This window comes from Cyprinus carpio, chromosome B9, assembly GCF_018340385.1.
Source record: "Cyprinus carpio isolate SPL01 chromosome B9, ASM1834038v1, whole genome shotgun sequence".
NCBI lineage: Eukaryota > Metazoa > Chordata > Actinopteri > Cypriniformes > Cyprinidae > Cyprinus > Cyprinus carpio.
Genome location: NC_056605.1, coordinates 18,843,641 through 18,860,835, shown reverse-complemented (window position 1 = coordinate 18,860,835; position 17,195 = coordinate 18,843,641). Strand labels below are relative to the sequence as shown.

Here is a 17,195-nt window from a genome sequence, read left to right as displayed (position 1 = left end):
CTGGTTCAATCCCAGCTATATGTGACACTGGATCTATAACTTTTGTGTCCTTGAACAAGGGGCCTAACCAAGGTTGCTACAATTAGCATACAGTACATGGATTTGGGTTAAAATTTCACACGTATATACATATATAAAGTATTACTAAGAATAAACAATTAGTATACATTCATTTATATGATCGTTTTAGTGAAAAGGATTTTGGCAAAAAAAGATTAATAACTAGCCTACTGAATGTAAATAAGTAGAAATTAAAAATCGACATCGTTAGCAACGAAATAGCATCTGAAGATTGCAAAGGCTTTGGGTCAAACCAACACGATAGTAAAAATTCCTTTAATTCAATTAAGCAAGTTTTAACATTCATTAGTTAGCATATCAGAATTCATCTCAAGAACCAAATCATGCAGGCTTGATGATGCAGAAAGAATCTTTAACTTTGCCGTCAGTGCACATAATAGACACAGTGCACATTTACAGGGGAAGTCGTGGCCTAATGGTTAGAGAGTTTGACTCCTAACCCTAAGGTTGTGGGTTCAAGTCTTGGGCCGGCAATACCACGATTGAGGTGCCCTAGAGCAAGGCACCAAACTCCCAACTGCTCCCCAGGCGCCGCAGCATTAATGGTTCCCCATTGCTCAGGGTGTGTGTTCATGGTGTGTGTGCACTTTGGATGGGTTAAATGCAGAGCACAAATTCTGAGTATGGAACACTTGGCTGTATGTCATGTCACTTTTTTTTTTTTTTTTTTTTTTTTTATCCTGTCAGAAATTCTCATTTAGTGATTACAGTCCTCTGACAAAACTATCAAGCCATCTGTCAAACACTGTTTTGTGACTGCTGGTTGGTTGATTGATTATAATTTAGGAATTTGGAGGTGTTGTATACCATACGTTCATATGTTATCCAGCAACGTGTTGCACAGGCATCACTGCTGATATGTTTGCAATCTAAGGTATGTTAAAGTACATTTGTGTGACTTTTAGTTCTCAAGTGAAACATGTTGTTTTCAGTAAACTATCATCCTGAACAGGGAATAATGTGCCAGTTCATTAAAAATTGAACACTTTCACATTATGGGTTTAATAAAAGTAAATGATAAAATATAAATGCTTAAATCCCCACTTTTAAGAGCTAACAAGCCTGGTGGCCTGTGGAAAATTCTATTCAAATAATCAGTTCTGCCAATTCTCCTTTCACAGTGGTGAGACTCATTGCAAATATATCCATCCAGCTCAATTGTGGGGGGTTTATGAAGGGCTATGCTCTAAGGAGGCATCTCTCTGATAAACCTCAGTCCAAAGCTCTGCCAGAATGACTTTTCTAATGTGGCCGACCAGCATGCCACACAAGTGTAGGCTTCCTCTCTTCAAATTGTTAAAAGGAGGATCAGCTATCCAGGGATACACAAGGGTAAACCACGGCTCCGGGTTTGATGGAACTATGGGAAAATGATCCAGAGATCAGCCGAAGCCAAACCCTGAGCAGAGTTTAGCGATCCAAAGCCAGAGTCAATACAGTCCACAAAACCAGAGCTTTCCGTTCTTGTACTAATGAGCCTTGATTTAACAAAATATAAATCCTCTGTATTAGAATGAAACTGTGTCAAACAAAAGCAAAGCAGCCAGAAGGAACAATAATGGTGCTGGTAAGATTTCAGAGCCTTGAATGAGCTTTTCATTCTGTGGAAAAATATCTTTCATCAGTCATAAACATAGCTGGATAAAAGCATTGTGTTTTTTTGACTCTTACGGTTTTTGCTGGGAGGTCAGAAACAGCTCTCTTACGGACAAACTTTACAGGCTCAGCAGTATTTAGCAAAACTAAAATATACTCCAAACTATGTGTTTTTCTTTGCATGCCTTTGCTTATCCCTTGCCATGTAAGCCCTCAATTGTGAGTTTAGGCTGTGCTTGGTAAGTTTCGGGGTTGGAAGCATTTCGTGGAAATACCACTGTGATGCTGTTGGACATGCAGATGCTTATCTAAGCTTACCTGGGTCAAGAGTTTTAAAGGGCAATGGGAAATAAATTAGCATGTTTTGCAAAGATTAGGCCAAAACAGCTTCAATAAAAGCAGCCAACTTGTCTATGCTCTTAAATTAAAAAGTCCTCAAAAAGATTTATGTTTTTTTAGGGTTTTTTACAAGTTGTTATGATAGTTGGATACTCTTTTTTTTTTTTTTTTACATGCATATGGATTGTTCTTGATGGAAAACAAAATCACAATGCTTAATGTTTGGGGGCAAATGATTTCTATTAAATACCAAGTATAAGTAAATGATCAACCCTGTGCAATTCACACTTAACAACCATGTACATGTAAACTGTTAAGTAAATCATTCAAATTTCTTTGTAAGAGTTAAGGTTCTTAGCTAAGGTGAAATACTACAGCTCAAATAATATATGCATGTCAAAGTACAAATAATAATAATGATTAAAAAAAAAAAAAAACCTTACCAGGCCAGCAATAGGTGTGGATAACCTGTTTAGCTTCTTGACGACGCCAGGCCTGGTCTTGTTTATCAGACTAGAAAGAGAAAAACAAGCTAAAGTCAACACAAATAATTATATTGTGTGTTGGTTGCCAGTTTATGGCTTCCTTTAATTCTGACCATCTGGCTTTAGTTTACAAAGCCATCTAATGCCCTGAAGAAAATACAAACAACTCTCTGTGGAAACAGACATCAGTCAATGGCCTCTAAGTAGGCTAAATCTAGTTTTTTATGTGAAAACCTGGTTTGGAGAAATACACATTAAACATTGAAAATAAAAAGGTATGCATCTGATAGCTAACAAGGAGGGATGCGCATGAAATATAACATGTGAGAAACCTGATTTCTGGCTGTTTCGGTTATGTGTAATAAAGGGAGAGACAGCCATTAACATTTTAATGAATTGTCTCATACAGTGTATCTACTCTCATTTAGTGATGTAAAATAACTTGACTTTCTTTCTTTAACCACAGAAGAAAGTAAGTCATACAGGTTTGGAATGACGTAAGGGTGAGTAAATGATGACATTTTTAGGTGAATTCTTTAAGCAAATAACAGAGCTGAAATTTTTCTAAACAATATGTAGTACTGGCAATATCTTCCCTGCTTGTGATCTTTAAAACAGTAAAAATGTGTATCCTGCGCAACCACTGAAAAACCTGTTTACACATCTATGAATTCTTTAAGTTCATGTCAGGACTTTGCTATGTGGACCCCAGCGGTAGTTTCACAGGAGCCTTTGTTTAGACGTGAGATCCAGAGTGACAGTATCCTCAGGTAATGTGTGCATTTGTCCACTCATGTGGAAATGGCAAAGCTAATAGCTTAGTACAGACTGAAAGAAAGCAGCATGAGAGTGCAGGAGCAGGACGGTGAGATTCTGCACTGGACTGTGGTAATTAGTCTGCTGAGTCACTCGACTGACACCAGCATGTCAGACCGGCCCACGCACTGCCCCAGAACCATCCAGTCAGGTTCAGAAATGTGCTGAAATCCCTGAGCTTGCAGCATGTCACACCCAGTCCACCGACCCAACGCTCTCTCTACATAAACAGCACAACAGAGCTTCTGCAGAAGAGGCCCGAGTGCCACCAATCCCAGTGCCTGCACTCTGCCCTGCTCAGGTTTCTGAATCCTGCTAGAGTAGCTGGCACTATGGATCACCTCTTCCCAGCTGTCCTTTTAAATGCTCTGCCATCCGTGTTGTTTTCCTCTGCTGGGTTTACTAATGCTTCCTGGGATGGAACAGAGTGTGACTGTGGCAGCCGGGTACAAATTATGTGTTTTAAAAATAGCTGCATGGCATAATGCACATTAAATGACACACAGCTTAGATGCAAATTCCAAATGAAAAAGTTCAGGTTATCTTGCATCACATTTCAGCCAACAGGTAAAACATTGTTGCAGAGCATAATAGAAAAGCAGTTAAAAGCATAGGTCATCCAACATACAGTAAGCTCAATGGAAAAATGTGCCTGTACCTATACTTTTGCAAATCCAAAAAAAAAAAAAAAAAAAAAAAAAAAAACATTTTCACGCAAATTATGATTACAGGGGGCAGATTATCAATTTTCAAGACTTATTTTCATTCAGTTCCTTGTACAACACTATTATGACCTCAAACACAGTGCATAATTTGCAAAAAAATTCACTTTGACATGTACATCTCCATATGTTTAGCTTTTCTTACATAGTAAACTTGCTCAGTAGCTCCCCTGGTACAGCATTGCATTTGCGATGTGGAGTATGAGTTTAATGAAACACAAGTCATGCTAAAAAGCTCAAAGACTTGTAGAAGCAAGCTAAAATGGTATGGTTGCTTCAGCAAATATATTTTTATCTCACACTTGCTTTTAAAAACACTATCGATTAGTTTTAGGATTGGGTTTGGTGTACATTATTCTCAAAAGCGATTAACCTTTTAGTGCCACTCAGCAGACATTTCATTTCTGAAAACAACAACAACTAACAAAATAAAATGTTGCCAGATTTCACCTTCAGCTGCCTAGGTTGGATAGTTTAAAAGCCCAAATTCAAAAATGTATGTCCAAATCCATATGATTGTTTGAAGAATGTTTTAACTGATTTTGTTTATACAATGGAAGTCAATGAGGTTGAGAAATTACAAGAAACTGTAAAAAGTTAACATTATTGATGTATCGCCATATTAGATTTAGGCATGCATATCCATGAGTTGATCAATGTTTTGATTTGATTTGATATTAAATAACCCCTTATTTTTTGCTCTTTACATCATAAAAAGGGATCTTTTTGGTCAAGGACACTAGAGTTGTATAGATTACTTTAATGGTACATTTATGCACTTTTTGGAGCTTTTGAACTTTTGGACCCCATTGACTTTTACTGCATGGACAAAAACAGTCAAAAAAATCCTCAAAATACCTTATTTTTTTGTTCCACAGAAAGAGAAATCATACAGGTTTGGAAGAACATGAGGATGAGAAAATTATAACAGAATTTGTATTTTTGTCCATTTAATACCAATTACACAATATTATGTTGTGTGCATGAAGGAGTTATGCAATAGCTATTATTAAAAGCAATTATAAATGGTATAGCAGAAATATTTTCATGCATTAAACAAGAAAACCATAGTAAAAATGAGAGAAGTAAAACCAGCTTTACTTACTCACACAACAGAAGTCCATTCTCCAGAGAACTCCGGAAATTACTGCTCACAAACTTCTTCTTGGTGACTGCCTGCGAGACGAGAACAAACACAGGAAGCACTAAGAACCAGTAAGTGGGAAGGTTATGTCCAGGGAAAGGAGAGGAAAGTTGTTCTTCCAAGCTGCAAGTCCAAGAGACTAACCCACCAGTACAACAACACAGCCTCTTTTGGAGAATCGTGGGTTATTCAGTAATCAGGGTTGGAGCCCAGCGGGCAAACCACAGAGAACGAGAGCATCTGGAGGAATGTCACAGTTCTACACACAGTTTCATGCCTTTCCAATGATCTCAAGCAGGACACAGAGGGCAGGCAGCCCATTGTTTTTGCTCACACACAGGGAAGCATTTGTGTTGTGTTTATACACCTTTACAATGTGAGCCCTGTTGCTCCACACCTCATATAACATAATCTATGAGTAAAGCCCTTTTTCCGAATACAAATGTTTTCAATTTCCAAGTTTGAACGCCAGTAAAAACAAAGTTGCTCATTTAGCTAGAAAGTATGTTTTATAATATGCTACTGGTCTAGAAAACATCACATTTAAGAAAACCTCAGCCATAGAGAAATCTTGAGATGTCAATAAAGCGTAACCACTTATTAATAACACGAAGTCTGTTATTGAGATCACTGTTGACTGTGAGATTTGAACCGCAATTGTTCTCTTTTAGAAGCAGAACTTCAAAGGACACTTTCTATGTCTGCTGAACAAAACAAGGACAAAAATAATGTGTGAACAAATACTATGATCCTCGTACTAGTTCGAGTTACAAAGCAAATTAAGGTCGATTATCTCAACAGGAATTTTGTATCCCCGTCACACTGATCTAAATCTTTCAAAATCGAGATAACTAATAAGTTCTTCTAATACAGCCAAAAAATGTCCATTATGTATTAGAATACATAATATCCAATATTATTAAAGATCAAGTTATTTGGCACAAAATGACAAATGACTTCCTGTACCCTTCATGTAGATTTATGTAACCATTACAAACCCTCACAGATATGGAGTGTGAAGAGACAAGAGGTTAATCATATAGAGCACATTCACACAGTATGGCGAAGTAATGACATATGAAATCCTGACCCCTGCTGTTCCTGTCATTGTAATGTCCATGATGGCTTTTTGTTTTTGAAACAGATCTCTGTAGCAGGTGAAGAACAATTTGAGAGCTTAAACAAATCACTTACAAAACCAATAAACAAATAACTAGCAAACACACACACACACACACACACACACACACACACAAAATAAATAGCATTACTGCAGTCCACTATAATTTAAGGGGTAGGAGATATTATTTAGTAATATTAAATATAAAACAATCTAGTATTGTAAAACAAAAAAATAAATGTATTATTTATTTAGCAATAATGCATTAGATATCACGGTTTCCACATAAATAATCATGCAAAAACCAGTACAACTGTTTTCAACATTGAAAATAATAAGAAATGTTTCCTGAGCACTAATTCTGCAAATTGCAATGATTTATGACGGATCATTTGACACTGAAAAATGGCTACTAAAAAAATTACCTTTACCATCATTGGACTACAATACATTTTTAAGTATATCAGAATTAGAATATATTAGAAATTTTTAATAATGTTTCACTATATTATTGTTTTAATGTTTTTTGATCACATAAATGCAGCCTTTATTAAAAAAAAAAAAAAAAAAAAAAAAAAAAAGAATTCAATACAAATGATTTGTTCTCTAACCTCACATTGTGACTGATTTAAATATCAGGTTTCGATGATGTAAGACTTGATTCTTATTCAGCTGCACTTTTGCACACAGCTATTGTTCATTCATGAAGGAGCAGTGAGGCATTCCAAGCTGTTTGGACACACGGAATGCTGCACATCGTTAATTGTGCCAAAGTGCTTTAATCCCTTTGACCAAGTAGGGTTTGCTGGACATGAAGAAATATTAAAAATGCTCTTGGGTCATTTTAGGCTAAAAAGACCAACCAGGATAACTGATAGATGTTTTATTCAAGTCTTTTTTTCTTTTCAATTTTTTTTCAAAAACTTATCAAAAATGTGTTCAACTTAAAATTAGATGACACAAAATTACCTTAACTTTAATAACCATTCAATGATCATCAGTAAAATGAAGTGAGATGACATATTTCACTTATAAATGTATAATAAATGTACTTTTTACTGCTTTTTAAGTATTTAATATTATTTCACAACAAGAATGACTTAGCCCCAGTTGCCAGCTTTCTACTCTTAGCTATAGCAAGCAACTTTAGAAGGGTGGCTAATTTTGGGTTTGACTTTAACAAGCTGAGAACTACCCAGGAGGAAAAACAGGAATGTCTCTGCCCACAGACCGGGTGCCTGGTGCAAGAATGAGCACATGTGACAAACTCCAGATCATTCAGCTGACTATAACACCCCACATACTCTAACACTCAGACTCCAGCACTGCTCAGCGTGTCCTCACACATGACAACCCGTTAGTCATTCAGATCTGACGCTAAGAGTCACATCACCTTCCTTTGCAGGGGAGCAATCGGCTTGGGGTCAAACTGCCCTGCCAAGGTCCACCGCCTGTGACAATGCACCAGTGTGCATGTGTGAGAGACTGATGTCACACTGAAAGCATTCAGATTCACCCCTCATGAATTAAGAACAATATTTGTACAGTTACAGCCAGTGCTTTGGCCCTGCCATCACCCGCAGAGAAGGGAATTCACAAGGATAGGAAAGTCCTAATCATTTGTGCCTTAGACTAAGTGCGTTCCAGAGGGTTTAGTGGAATAAACTGACTAAAGCGTGTGAAAATATTTGCAGGACTACTCGTTTTGCCACAGTGAGCTTGACCGAAAAAGAAAATAGATCAGTGCTTTAAAGAGATAGTCCACTCAAAAATTAAAATCTGCCATCATTTACTTTCCATCATTCCAAACTAGCATGACTTTCTTTCTTCTGTGGAACAAAAAAAAAAAAGAAAAAATATATTTTAACTGAATGTTGGTAACTAAACAATTGTGGGTCCCACTGACTTCAACTGTATAGACAAAATAATGCAACAAAAGTCCAAAACTGTTTTGTTACCAACATTTTACAGTATATCTTTTGTATCCCGCAGTAGAATTTAAGTTATTTAGGTTTGAAATTACATGAAGGGAGTATAAAATAATCATTTAAATTTTTGGGTGAACTATCCCATACTTTGCAATGTTATTGGAATAAGATTAAACAATGCATTTTTCTGTCCTCATGACAATCAAAAATGTGTTTGTTGATTGTGGACAAGAAGATAATAATAAATATTAATCTAACTAAAATATATAAATAATAAAGATAATCATTATTACAGTGGTCATTGAGACAAATAATCAAAATAAATTGTCGTTTTGACAATGATATAAAGTGTGACAGGGTAGGATACTAGAAATGTTACACTAAATGTAACCTTTATTTAGGTTAAATAAATATCCACATAAATAGGCTACACATTTAATTATCTTTACTGCGAACACACACACACACAAAACTACCAATGCAGCGTTTAGCAAAAGTAAATGACAAGAAGCTTAAAAGCAAAAGGCGAGGCTGAACGCATTACAAATGTGAACACTAATGATAAATTATCAAAACATACTTTTAATATTACAATTTTGTAGGCTAGCATATATGCAACACGTTTTTTTTTGTTTTTTGCCAGGTATAATTAACAGGAATTCAACAGGTCTGGGATTCAGCACAAGTTAATGAACCGAATCGGTACTTTTCCCATTTAGGTTACCTTATAATTTTGCGGTATCAAGTGTCATTTCCTTGAACTATCTTTATCTACATGACAGCAGGTGTGAAAGTTCGTACCTCAATCCATCTCTGTGCTTCTGAGTAAGCTGCCTCACAACCCACTGAAGACTGCGGTCGCCACTCCATCACCGGCCCTTAGTGAGCTTCTTGTTGAGGCTGTAAGGAGTCAGGCGTCTACGCTGCAAAAACGCGAGCAAGACGCGCGTATAGTTAAAACGCGAGCGTTCTGTCGCTTGAAGAATTTTAAGGCTATAACTGTTTTCTTAAAAATTCATTCAGCAGGTTAACTCTTTTCGTATTCGACCACCAGCATCACAACTATCCGTAAAAAAAAATAAAGCCGTAAACGACGCAGGGTAAAACTTAAATCTCAGCTTGCCCCTGAGAAACTTTAGAGTTGCGTCGCGTACTTTATACGCCCCCTAGTGCGTCAAGATACACACCTAAACTACTGTCAGGTTACATTGCAGGTGCCGGGGGCGGGCGGGGGCGTCCCACTAAGTCTGTAATTTTAGTTAAATACGTGTTTACAAGTAGGCTACCGATGCAGGTCAGATGGTACTCAAATGGTAAAATGCATTTAAGCATAGATTGACAATTTGTAAAGCTAAATACAAGACTTTTTTTTTTTTCACTATCCAATTTAAATACTTCCTTTTTGCCTAATTTATTATTTACACTTTTTCGAGTGTGCAAGTAGGCCAACTAATGTTGTAAATCTGTAAATAAGGGATCCATTTCTCTCAGCTGGTTAATAAGAGAAAATTATTTTAACTAAATGATTTATGTGAGAATACAAAGACCACAGTGTCCAGGAACACTGACCCAATCAGACTATCAGCATTTAGTGTGCAATAATAACCAGCTGACCATACATTATCTACTTATTATAGGGTTATTTACCAAATAATTCACTAAAAAAGAAAGAAAAGAAAGATCACAGCTACAGTATGTAAGCAACGCTTTCCTGATTTTCCTTGGACAACAGTAATTATTCATTCCACTAAATCCTGCAACTGACCAATCAGAATCAAGTATTCAAGAAGAAGCATACTCTAAATAATACAGTGAACAAAACAAAATATTTCTTATATATATATATATATATATATATATATATATATATATATATATATATATATATATATATATATATATACACTCAATATCTTAAAATCATATAAATCTGAATTGATTATTTTTGTTTACAAATTAAATTTATTTTTAGAGAACATTGCTGTTTTGAAGGGGGAAAAAAATAACGTAAACAAAAAATGAACATTAATCATAGCTTGAGTATTCAGGGAGTGAACTGTTGTCACTCATAAAACAGCAATGTGGTCACCATGAGATGAAAATATTTGTTCTTTATCGTTTTAGTTTCATCTGAATTTTTGCTGTATTTTTAGAAGTAGGACACCATATGCAATGACACATTGGCACACTGACACACTTCTGTTAAAAGAGCATTTCTGTGTCAAAATATAAGTCTACATATTCATCAGGAGAACCTTTATTTCAAATGGATCTTTCTGGCAGAAAAACCACCATTAGATGAATTAATATTAACAAAGAAAAAGTTTTATAATTTTGGAGAAATGAACACACATTATTTCAATCAGATTTGTAAACATTCAGATACATTTTTTATGTGCATGTACACTTTTTTGTTATTAGCTAATTTGCTTCTCATTTGCTTTGTCAGTTATGGTCAAAACCTTTAACAAACTTTTTTTTATTCAAAGTCAAAACTGAACCTAAAAAGGTTTAAAGTATTCAGCACTCCTGAATGATTGGCAGTTTTTCTCTTAGGTAAAATAAGAAAATTTATGCTTTGGAAAGAGCCACCACAGTGAAACGGAGCTCCTGGGGATCACGTGCCATGAACTTCTTGCAGACCTCTGCAGAATCCTGTAGATCAGGCAAAAACAGAGCCAAATGTATAAAACCGGACCCCCAATTCACAACAATAGCTACATTTACATGCAATTAAATAATCAGATTGATGGATAAATTTGACTGAAATGCTTTCATGCTTTTCATGTAAAAAGGGGCAGTATAGACATGTAAACACTTGATCGGATTGAAAATCGAAACTAGAAAGTACATGCGAAATGACATAAAACTGGTGTAATGCTATATGATGGATGGAAAGAACTGTTGTTTTTGTAGAATGAAGTGTCATAAATGACTGTCATATCATTCTAAAATTCTCCTTCCACTCATTGTCTGTGAAGTGGAGCGGAACAACGCCCCATCAGTCCTCACTTCATACTCTCATCCACAGATGGCTTGTTTTTTTTTGGTTTTTTTTGAGTTTACTGCCTGAAAATATAAGCAGCAAGGCAAAAAGCTTCATGAGATCCTTGTCTCCTAATTTGGACCAGATAGATAGATAGATAGATTCTAACTCTGCTCTTTAAAAATAAAGAAAAGAAGCGATGGTAGAAGCATGTGCAAACAGTGGTAAAGTGCATATTCCTGCAGTGTGCACATATCAAAAGATCAAATTCGATTTGAAGCTTGTGACATAAACGTGCACATCACCCCAATCATAGGGCTGCACGATTATGACAACTCATAATTGTTGATTATTTCCATGAAACTGTAATTGCGATTATTAATTAGGATTATCACAATTTACACTGAATGATGTTTAAACCATTGTTTGATACAACTGCATGTTGTATTTTTTACATGAAAGTAAACAAACTGAAAACACTAGCTGAAAAACATTTAGTGCTTTTCTATAGTATTAAGCCTCAAATGTCAACTATACATCAGATTGGTTTCTTCTTTAAATTATAAAAAATTTTTTTTTAAATATGAACGGTATTATAATGTTAAACTAAAATGAAAATAATGGGAACGATTAACTGCACTTGGAACGTTATTGTGGCATCCATAATTGTAATCGCGATTAGAAATTTGATTAATTGTGCAGCCCTACCCAATCACTTTATTTAGCATTCATGTAAACACTACATTCAGATTCCTCAAACAGAATGATTTCATTTCAATTGAAACAAAAGGTGTCCATGTAAACGTAGCTTATGTCTACAAACAAAACAAGCCGCAAATATACATTCTTTGCTAGAGATAATCTATAGCCCATGACTGAGAAAAACCCCACCTCAAGAAATGTGTCCTCTGTGGTTTTCCCATGAACAATTGGAAAAGGTTTGCGTCCATCTAAAACACATGAACAAAATATGAACACCAGTAATACCTCCCTTCACAATGTTACACATAATAATTATATACAGATGTTGATACTGTACATCAAATTTTGTGTGTAGAACTGACAAGCAACTAAAACAATGACAACAATCAACATGTAAAATTAAATTTACCCACCCAGTTCATATAAATGTCCTTCAACATTTACAAAGGCAATGAAATGCAAATCCACTTTTTCATCTAAACTTGGAGCCTATAAGGGTGAGCAGAGTAAAGTTAGCATGTTAGAATTTTTCTGACACTGGAACAGCAATAAAAAAGCAGAACTGAGATCCAACACAATAAGAATACTAAAGTTCTCAAAGCCAGAGAAAAGAAGGTCATTGAGAATTAAAAGAGCATCTTAGTTCTATGGAAAGAAGTGAAACCAGATTGAAAAGGTCTTAAAGGTTATACTGTGGAGATGTGACTGCAGCAATAATTCTTGTTTTAATTCTAAGTTTAACTCTAAAAGTAATTAAATTCTAAATCTGCAGTCGCCGAATACACAGCTGATTGACGAAAAAAAGTAGGGCAAGACTTTTCAGGTTTAATTGATGATTTTAATTGGATCGTTGTATTTTTCTGCAATCTCATGTAAGTAACAGGTTGCCGGAGGCGATGTATTATTGTCCCGTCCTCACATCATTGCGAGGTCATTCTATTTATATATATATATATATACACACACACACACACACATATACATACAGGTCCTTCTCAAAAAATTTGCATATTGTGATAAAAGTTCATTATTTTCCATAATGTAATGATAAAAAATAAACTTTCAGGTAAAATATTTCAGGTCTTTTATTGTTTTAATACTGATGATTTTGGCATACAGCTCATGAAAACCCAAAATTCCTATCTCAAAAAATTAGCATATTTCATCCGACCAATAAAAGAAAAGTGTTCTTAATACAAAAAAAGTCAACCTTCAAATAATTATGTTCAGTTATGCACTCAATACTTGGTCGGGAATCCTTTTGCAGAAATGACTGCTTCAATGCGGCGTGGCATGGAGGCAATCAGCCTGTGGCACTGCTGAGGTGTTATGGAGGCCCAGGATGCTTCGATAGCGGCCTTAAGCTCATCCAGAGTGTTTGGTCTTGCGTCTCTCAACTTTCTCTTCACAATATCCCACAGATTCTCTATAGGGTTCAGGTCAGGAGAGTTGGCAGGCCAATTGAGCACAGTAATACCATGGTCAGTAAACCATTTACCAGTGGTTTTGGCACTGTGAGCAGGTGCCAGGTCGTGCTGAAAAAACGAAATCTTCATCCCATAAAGCTTTTCAGCAGATGGAAGCATGAAGTGCTCCAAAATCTCCTGATAGCTAGCTGCATTGACCCTGCCCTTGATAAAACACAGTGGACCAACACCAGCAGCTGACATGGCACCCCAGACCTTCACTGACTGTGGGTACTTGACACTGGACTTCAGGCATTTTGGCATTTCCTTCTCCCCAGTCTTCCTCGAGACTCTGGCACCTTGATTTCCGAATGACATGCAAAATTTACTTTCATCCGATAAAATGAAGTACTTTGGACCACTGAGCAACAGTCCAGTGCTGCTTCTCTGTAGCCCAGGTCAGGCGCTTCTGCTGCTGTTTGTGGTTCAAAAGCACACGCCTGTGCACGGTGGCTCTGGATGTTTCTACTCCAGACTCAGTCCACTGCTTCCGCAGGTCCCCCAAGGTCTGGTATTGGTCCTTCTCCACAATCTTCCTCAGGGTCCGGTCACCTCTTCTCGTTGTGCAGCGTTTTTTTGCCACACTTTTTCCTTCCCACTGAGGTGCCTTGATACAGCACTCTGGGAACAGCCTATTCGTTCAGAAATTTCTTTCTGTGTCTTACCCTCTCGCTTGAGGGTGTCAATGATGGCCTTCTGGACAGCAGTCAGGTCGGCAGTCTTACCCATGATTGCGGTTTTGAGTAATGAACCAGGCTGGGAGTTTTTAAAAGCCTCAGGAATTTTTTGCAGGTGTTTAGAGTTAATTAGTTGATTCAGATGATTAGGTTAATAGCTCGTTTAGAGAACCTTTTCATGATATGCTAATTTTTTTGAGATAGGAATTTTGGGTTTTCATGAGCTGTATGCCAAAATCATCAGTATTAAAACAATAAAAGACCTGAAATATTTCAGTTGGTGTGCAATGAATCTAAAATATATGAAAGTTTAATTTTTATCATTACATTATGGAAAATAATGAACTTTTATCACAATATGCTAATTTTTTGAGAAGGACCTGTATATGTATATATATATATAAATATATAAATAAATTGTCAAGTTTAAAAAAAAAAATTTCAGACAAGCCAGATATGCAAAATCTGTTGTTAACTTATGGGTCTAGAATTAATTATTTAAAAAATAAGCTGGGCCCCTTTGAATCTATTTGTTTTTTAAGAAACTGTGAATCGAGAACTAACAGTGCAATATTTTCAACATGGTCCAGTTGCCAAAGTCTGCTACTTCAACAACATTACAAAACAACACCACATGGAAAGCTCATCAGTGGGATGAAACTTCAAAATGTATGCAAACAGGCCTACTTGGTGCTGTTTTGAATGCTGCATTAGCAACTACTCTGTATTAAGCAAATACCAACCTCTGTTTGTCCTTCCTGAGCACTTGACTCATGTGTTACTCGGATACTCTGAAATCATAAAAATAGCAGTACCATGAATAAAAGTTTAGTTCGGTTAATTCCTTCAGAGGTCATTCAGTCAACAAAAACATATTTTATCACCTCATCTTTTTCAAGGAAAGCAGCCTTTTCTTCTGGGCTCATCTTTGCAGACTGCAGTAAAAATGCCTTAAGCGGTGAATTGGGCTCTGTAGAAAAAGAATGTCATGAACACACCACAAACAAGTACACTGTGAACTGTTATACAAATGAACTAACATATATTTTTCAAAATGGGAAATCACAAAAAAAAAAGAAAAAAAGAAAAAGATCAAAACTGATACTTACCAAACTCCAGATGCCTTTGATTGTTTGCCACAGCATGAATTAATCCTATTGTACCACAAGCATTGCCAATGGTTTGTTTCATGAAGTACACATCTGAGGACACCTCTTGTCCTTGTGCCTTAATTTTTGCCTCCTCCTCCTGTCTAAAACTTTCATACTACATTGAAGAAAAGAATATTACTAAAATGCAATCTACAGTACAGATCACACACTGTAAAATAATAATAATAATAATAATTGGCAAGAATGACAAAGATGCTTTATTCATCTGACTTAATGGAATTAAGAATTACATTTTTTTTTAAAGTTGGTTACATAAAACAAAGAATTAGTCTAAAAAGAATTAGTCTAATTTAATAATAAATAAATAAAAAATATAGCTAAGTACCCCCAGTTTTAACATAGACACTAAGTTTATGCAACTGGCCACAGCTTTGCATTAACTAATACAGTTTTTGTCACATCCTGTGTTGCTGAAACCTGCTGAATGCTGAAACTTAACCGTCCTCATTTAAAAAAAAATAAATAAATAAAAACATTCACAAGTTTTTGAACTTTTATTGTCACTAGCACTAATTACATAACCACATAATAATTACTGGTAGATTATCACTTCAAACCAACTGAAAAAAATGCTCAAATCATCATAAAAATTATTAGAAGTGTTGGTGCTGCAAATTAAGTTGTTTCATTTTATTTTGGGTCATGCTGAAGAGAGCAACTCATGATTCTGTTCCATTTTATTAGTCTTTCCTGTTCCATTTTATTTTGAGCAAATAGTAAAATAATACACCCCTTTAAAATATATATTAAAAGGGAATTACCATATCATGTCAAATAGAGAAAGTGCCCTGCATAAAAAAAATTAAAAAAAATCTATACAACTATGATTTGGTATCATTTGCAAGCTTAGTTGATGCCAGCAACAACTGTATCCAGTTGCAAAAGGTGGTTTAAATCTCAATTTAAAAAATATTGACCCTTATGACTGGTTTTGAGGTCCAGGGTCACAAAATACAGAGCTTATTTACTAACATGGAGTCATTATGGGTGCAAACTGCAGTCATACCTTCTCTGTTATAGGGAAGAGCAAAAGTACAGCACAAACAGGCCTTGGCACCAAACTGAGAACTTCAGCATCCAAACCGTACACATCCCCAAACTGCCAGGTGGGTACCAAGCCAAGTTGCCGTAAAAACTTAACAAAAGGTATAACACAACACATACATGTTAAAAACAAATCATATATCATAAGACTAGTAAAGAGGTTAGAAGAGTATGGTGAGAGACACACAAGGGCCTACGCATTCCAGAAGCGTTTCTATTTAAATATATCAACAATAAACCAATGAGATACATAAAATACATCTTGCATTACTTCCAATAACATAAAATTCAAATAAAGATATCAAGCGCAGTATTGCGGATAAACATTACAAATCAAAGCTTATGCAATTAGCTTTAACACAGACGTGCTTTAATAAACCTGATTCATTCATTTGGCACAAGTTTTGAATCCTAGACACACCCAGATAGTCGAGACCTCTACTCACTTGGTTCATAACCTGAAAACAGACACAGAACACAAAACAATATCACATAAAATATGATGTCAATGACATGAGCTGCAGCTTACCGTTCCTGCTAAAAGCTGCTATGAAAAAATGAACCGATGAACGATAGAAAATTGAATTAGCGACAGAAGATCGTGAGATAGTGAGAAACTCATACCTCTGGGTTGGCTTCCAGTGGTAACCAGCGCTGGCCCTCCATTTCAGATTAAGCCCTGCCTGATATCCTAAATAAAAAAGATGATATTGCCACCTCGAGCAATGGTGTGTATACGCTCTGACAGCTGAGCTGAAGAGGAAGTTCAATGGAATATGTGCGCGCGGATGTGTGAACTCAGCCACTTGTCTGAAGTCACACCGGAAATACACTCATATTCCAAATTAAAAGTCATCGCTTAATTGCGATTATCATCAGGGAAGCGGTCGTCTCTTAAATTAGGGACGATGTGGTGT

The 17,195-nt window shown here is 35.9% G+C and overlaps 2 protein-coding genes across 13 annotated transcripts in view; both read right to left on the bottom strand.

Moving 5' to 3' along the window:
- lmo7a (LIM domain 7a) overlaps positions 1-9,322 on the bottom strand; it is a 44,318-nt gene extending 34,996 nt beyond the window's left edge. For 2 of the 12 annotated variants that reach the window (XM_042731318.1, XM_042731321.1), the window contains exons 1-3: positions 9,033-9,315; positions 5,145-5,215; positions 2,460-2,529 (exon numbers count right to left, since the gene is read on the bottom strand). In XM_042731318.1, the coding sequence (XP_042587252.1) occupies positions 2,460-2,529; positions 5,145-5,215; positions 9,033-9,101 (210 nt within the window). In that variant the 5' untranslated portion in view covers positions 9,102-9,315. Of the gene's footprint in view, positions 1-2,459; positions 2,530-5,144; positions 5,216-9,032 lie in introns of all 12 variants that reach the window. The other 10 variants (XM_042731320.1, XM_042731325.1, XM_042731329.1 and 7 more) reach the window with 10 other exon arrangements.
- Positions 9,323-10,472: 1,150 nt separating this feature from the next.
- uchl3 (ubiquitin carboxyl-terminal esterase L3 (ubiquitin thiolesterase)) lies at positions 10,473-17,077 on the bottom strand. The gene is made up of 9 exons (XM_019110640.2): positions 16,903-17,077; positions 16,725-16,736; positions 16,241-16,369; positions 15,172-15,328; positions 14,947-15,032; positions 14,806-14,853; positions 12,333-12,408; positions 12,109-12,167; positions 10,473-10,886 (listed from the first exon to the last, which is right to left on the bottom strand). Exons 1-9 carry the CDS (start codon positions 16,942-16,944, stop codon positions 10,803-10,805), a joined length of 693 nt encoding a protein of 230 aa, XP_018966185.1. The 5' UTR covers positions 16,945-17,077; the 3' UTR covers positions 10,473-10,802.
- Between the last annotated feature and the right edge of the window lie 118 nt (positions 17,078-17,195).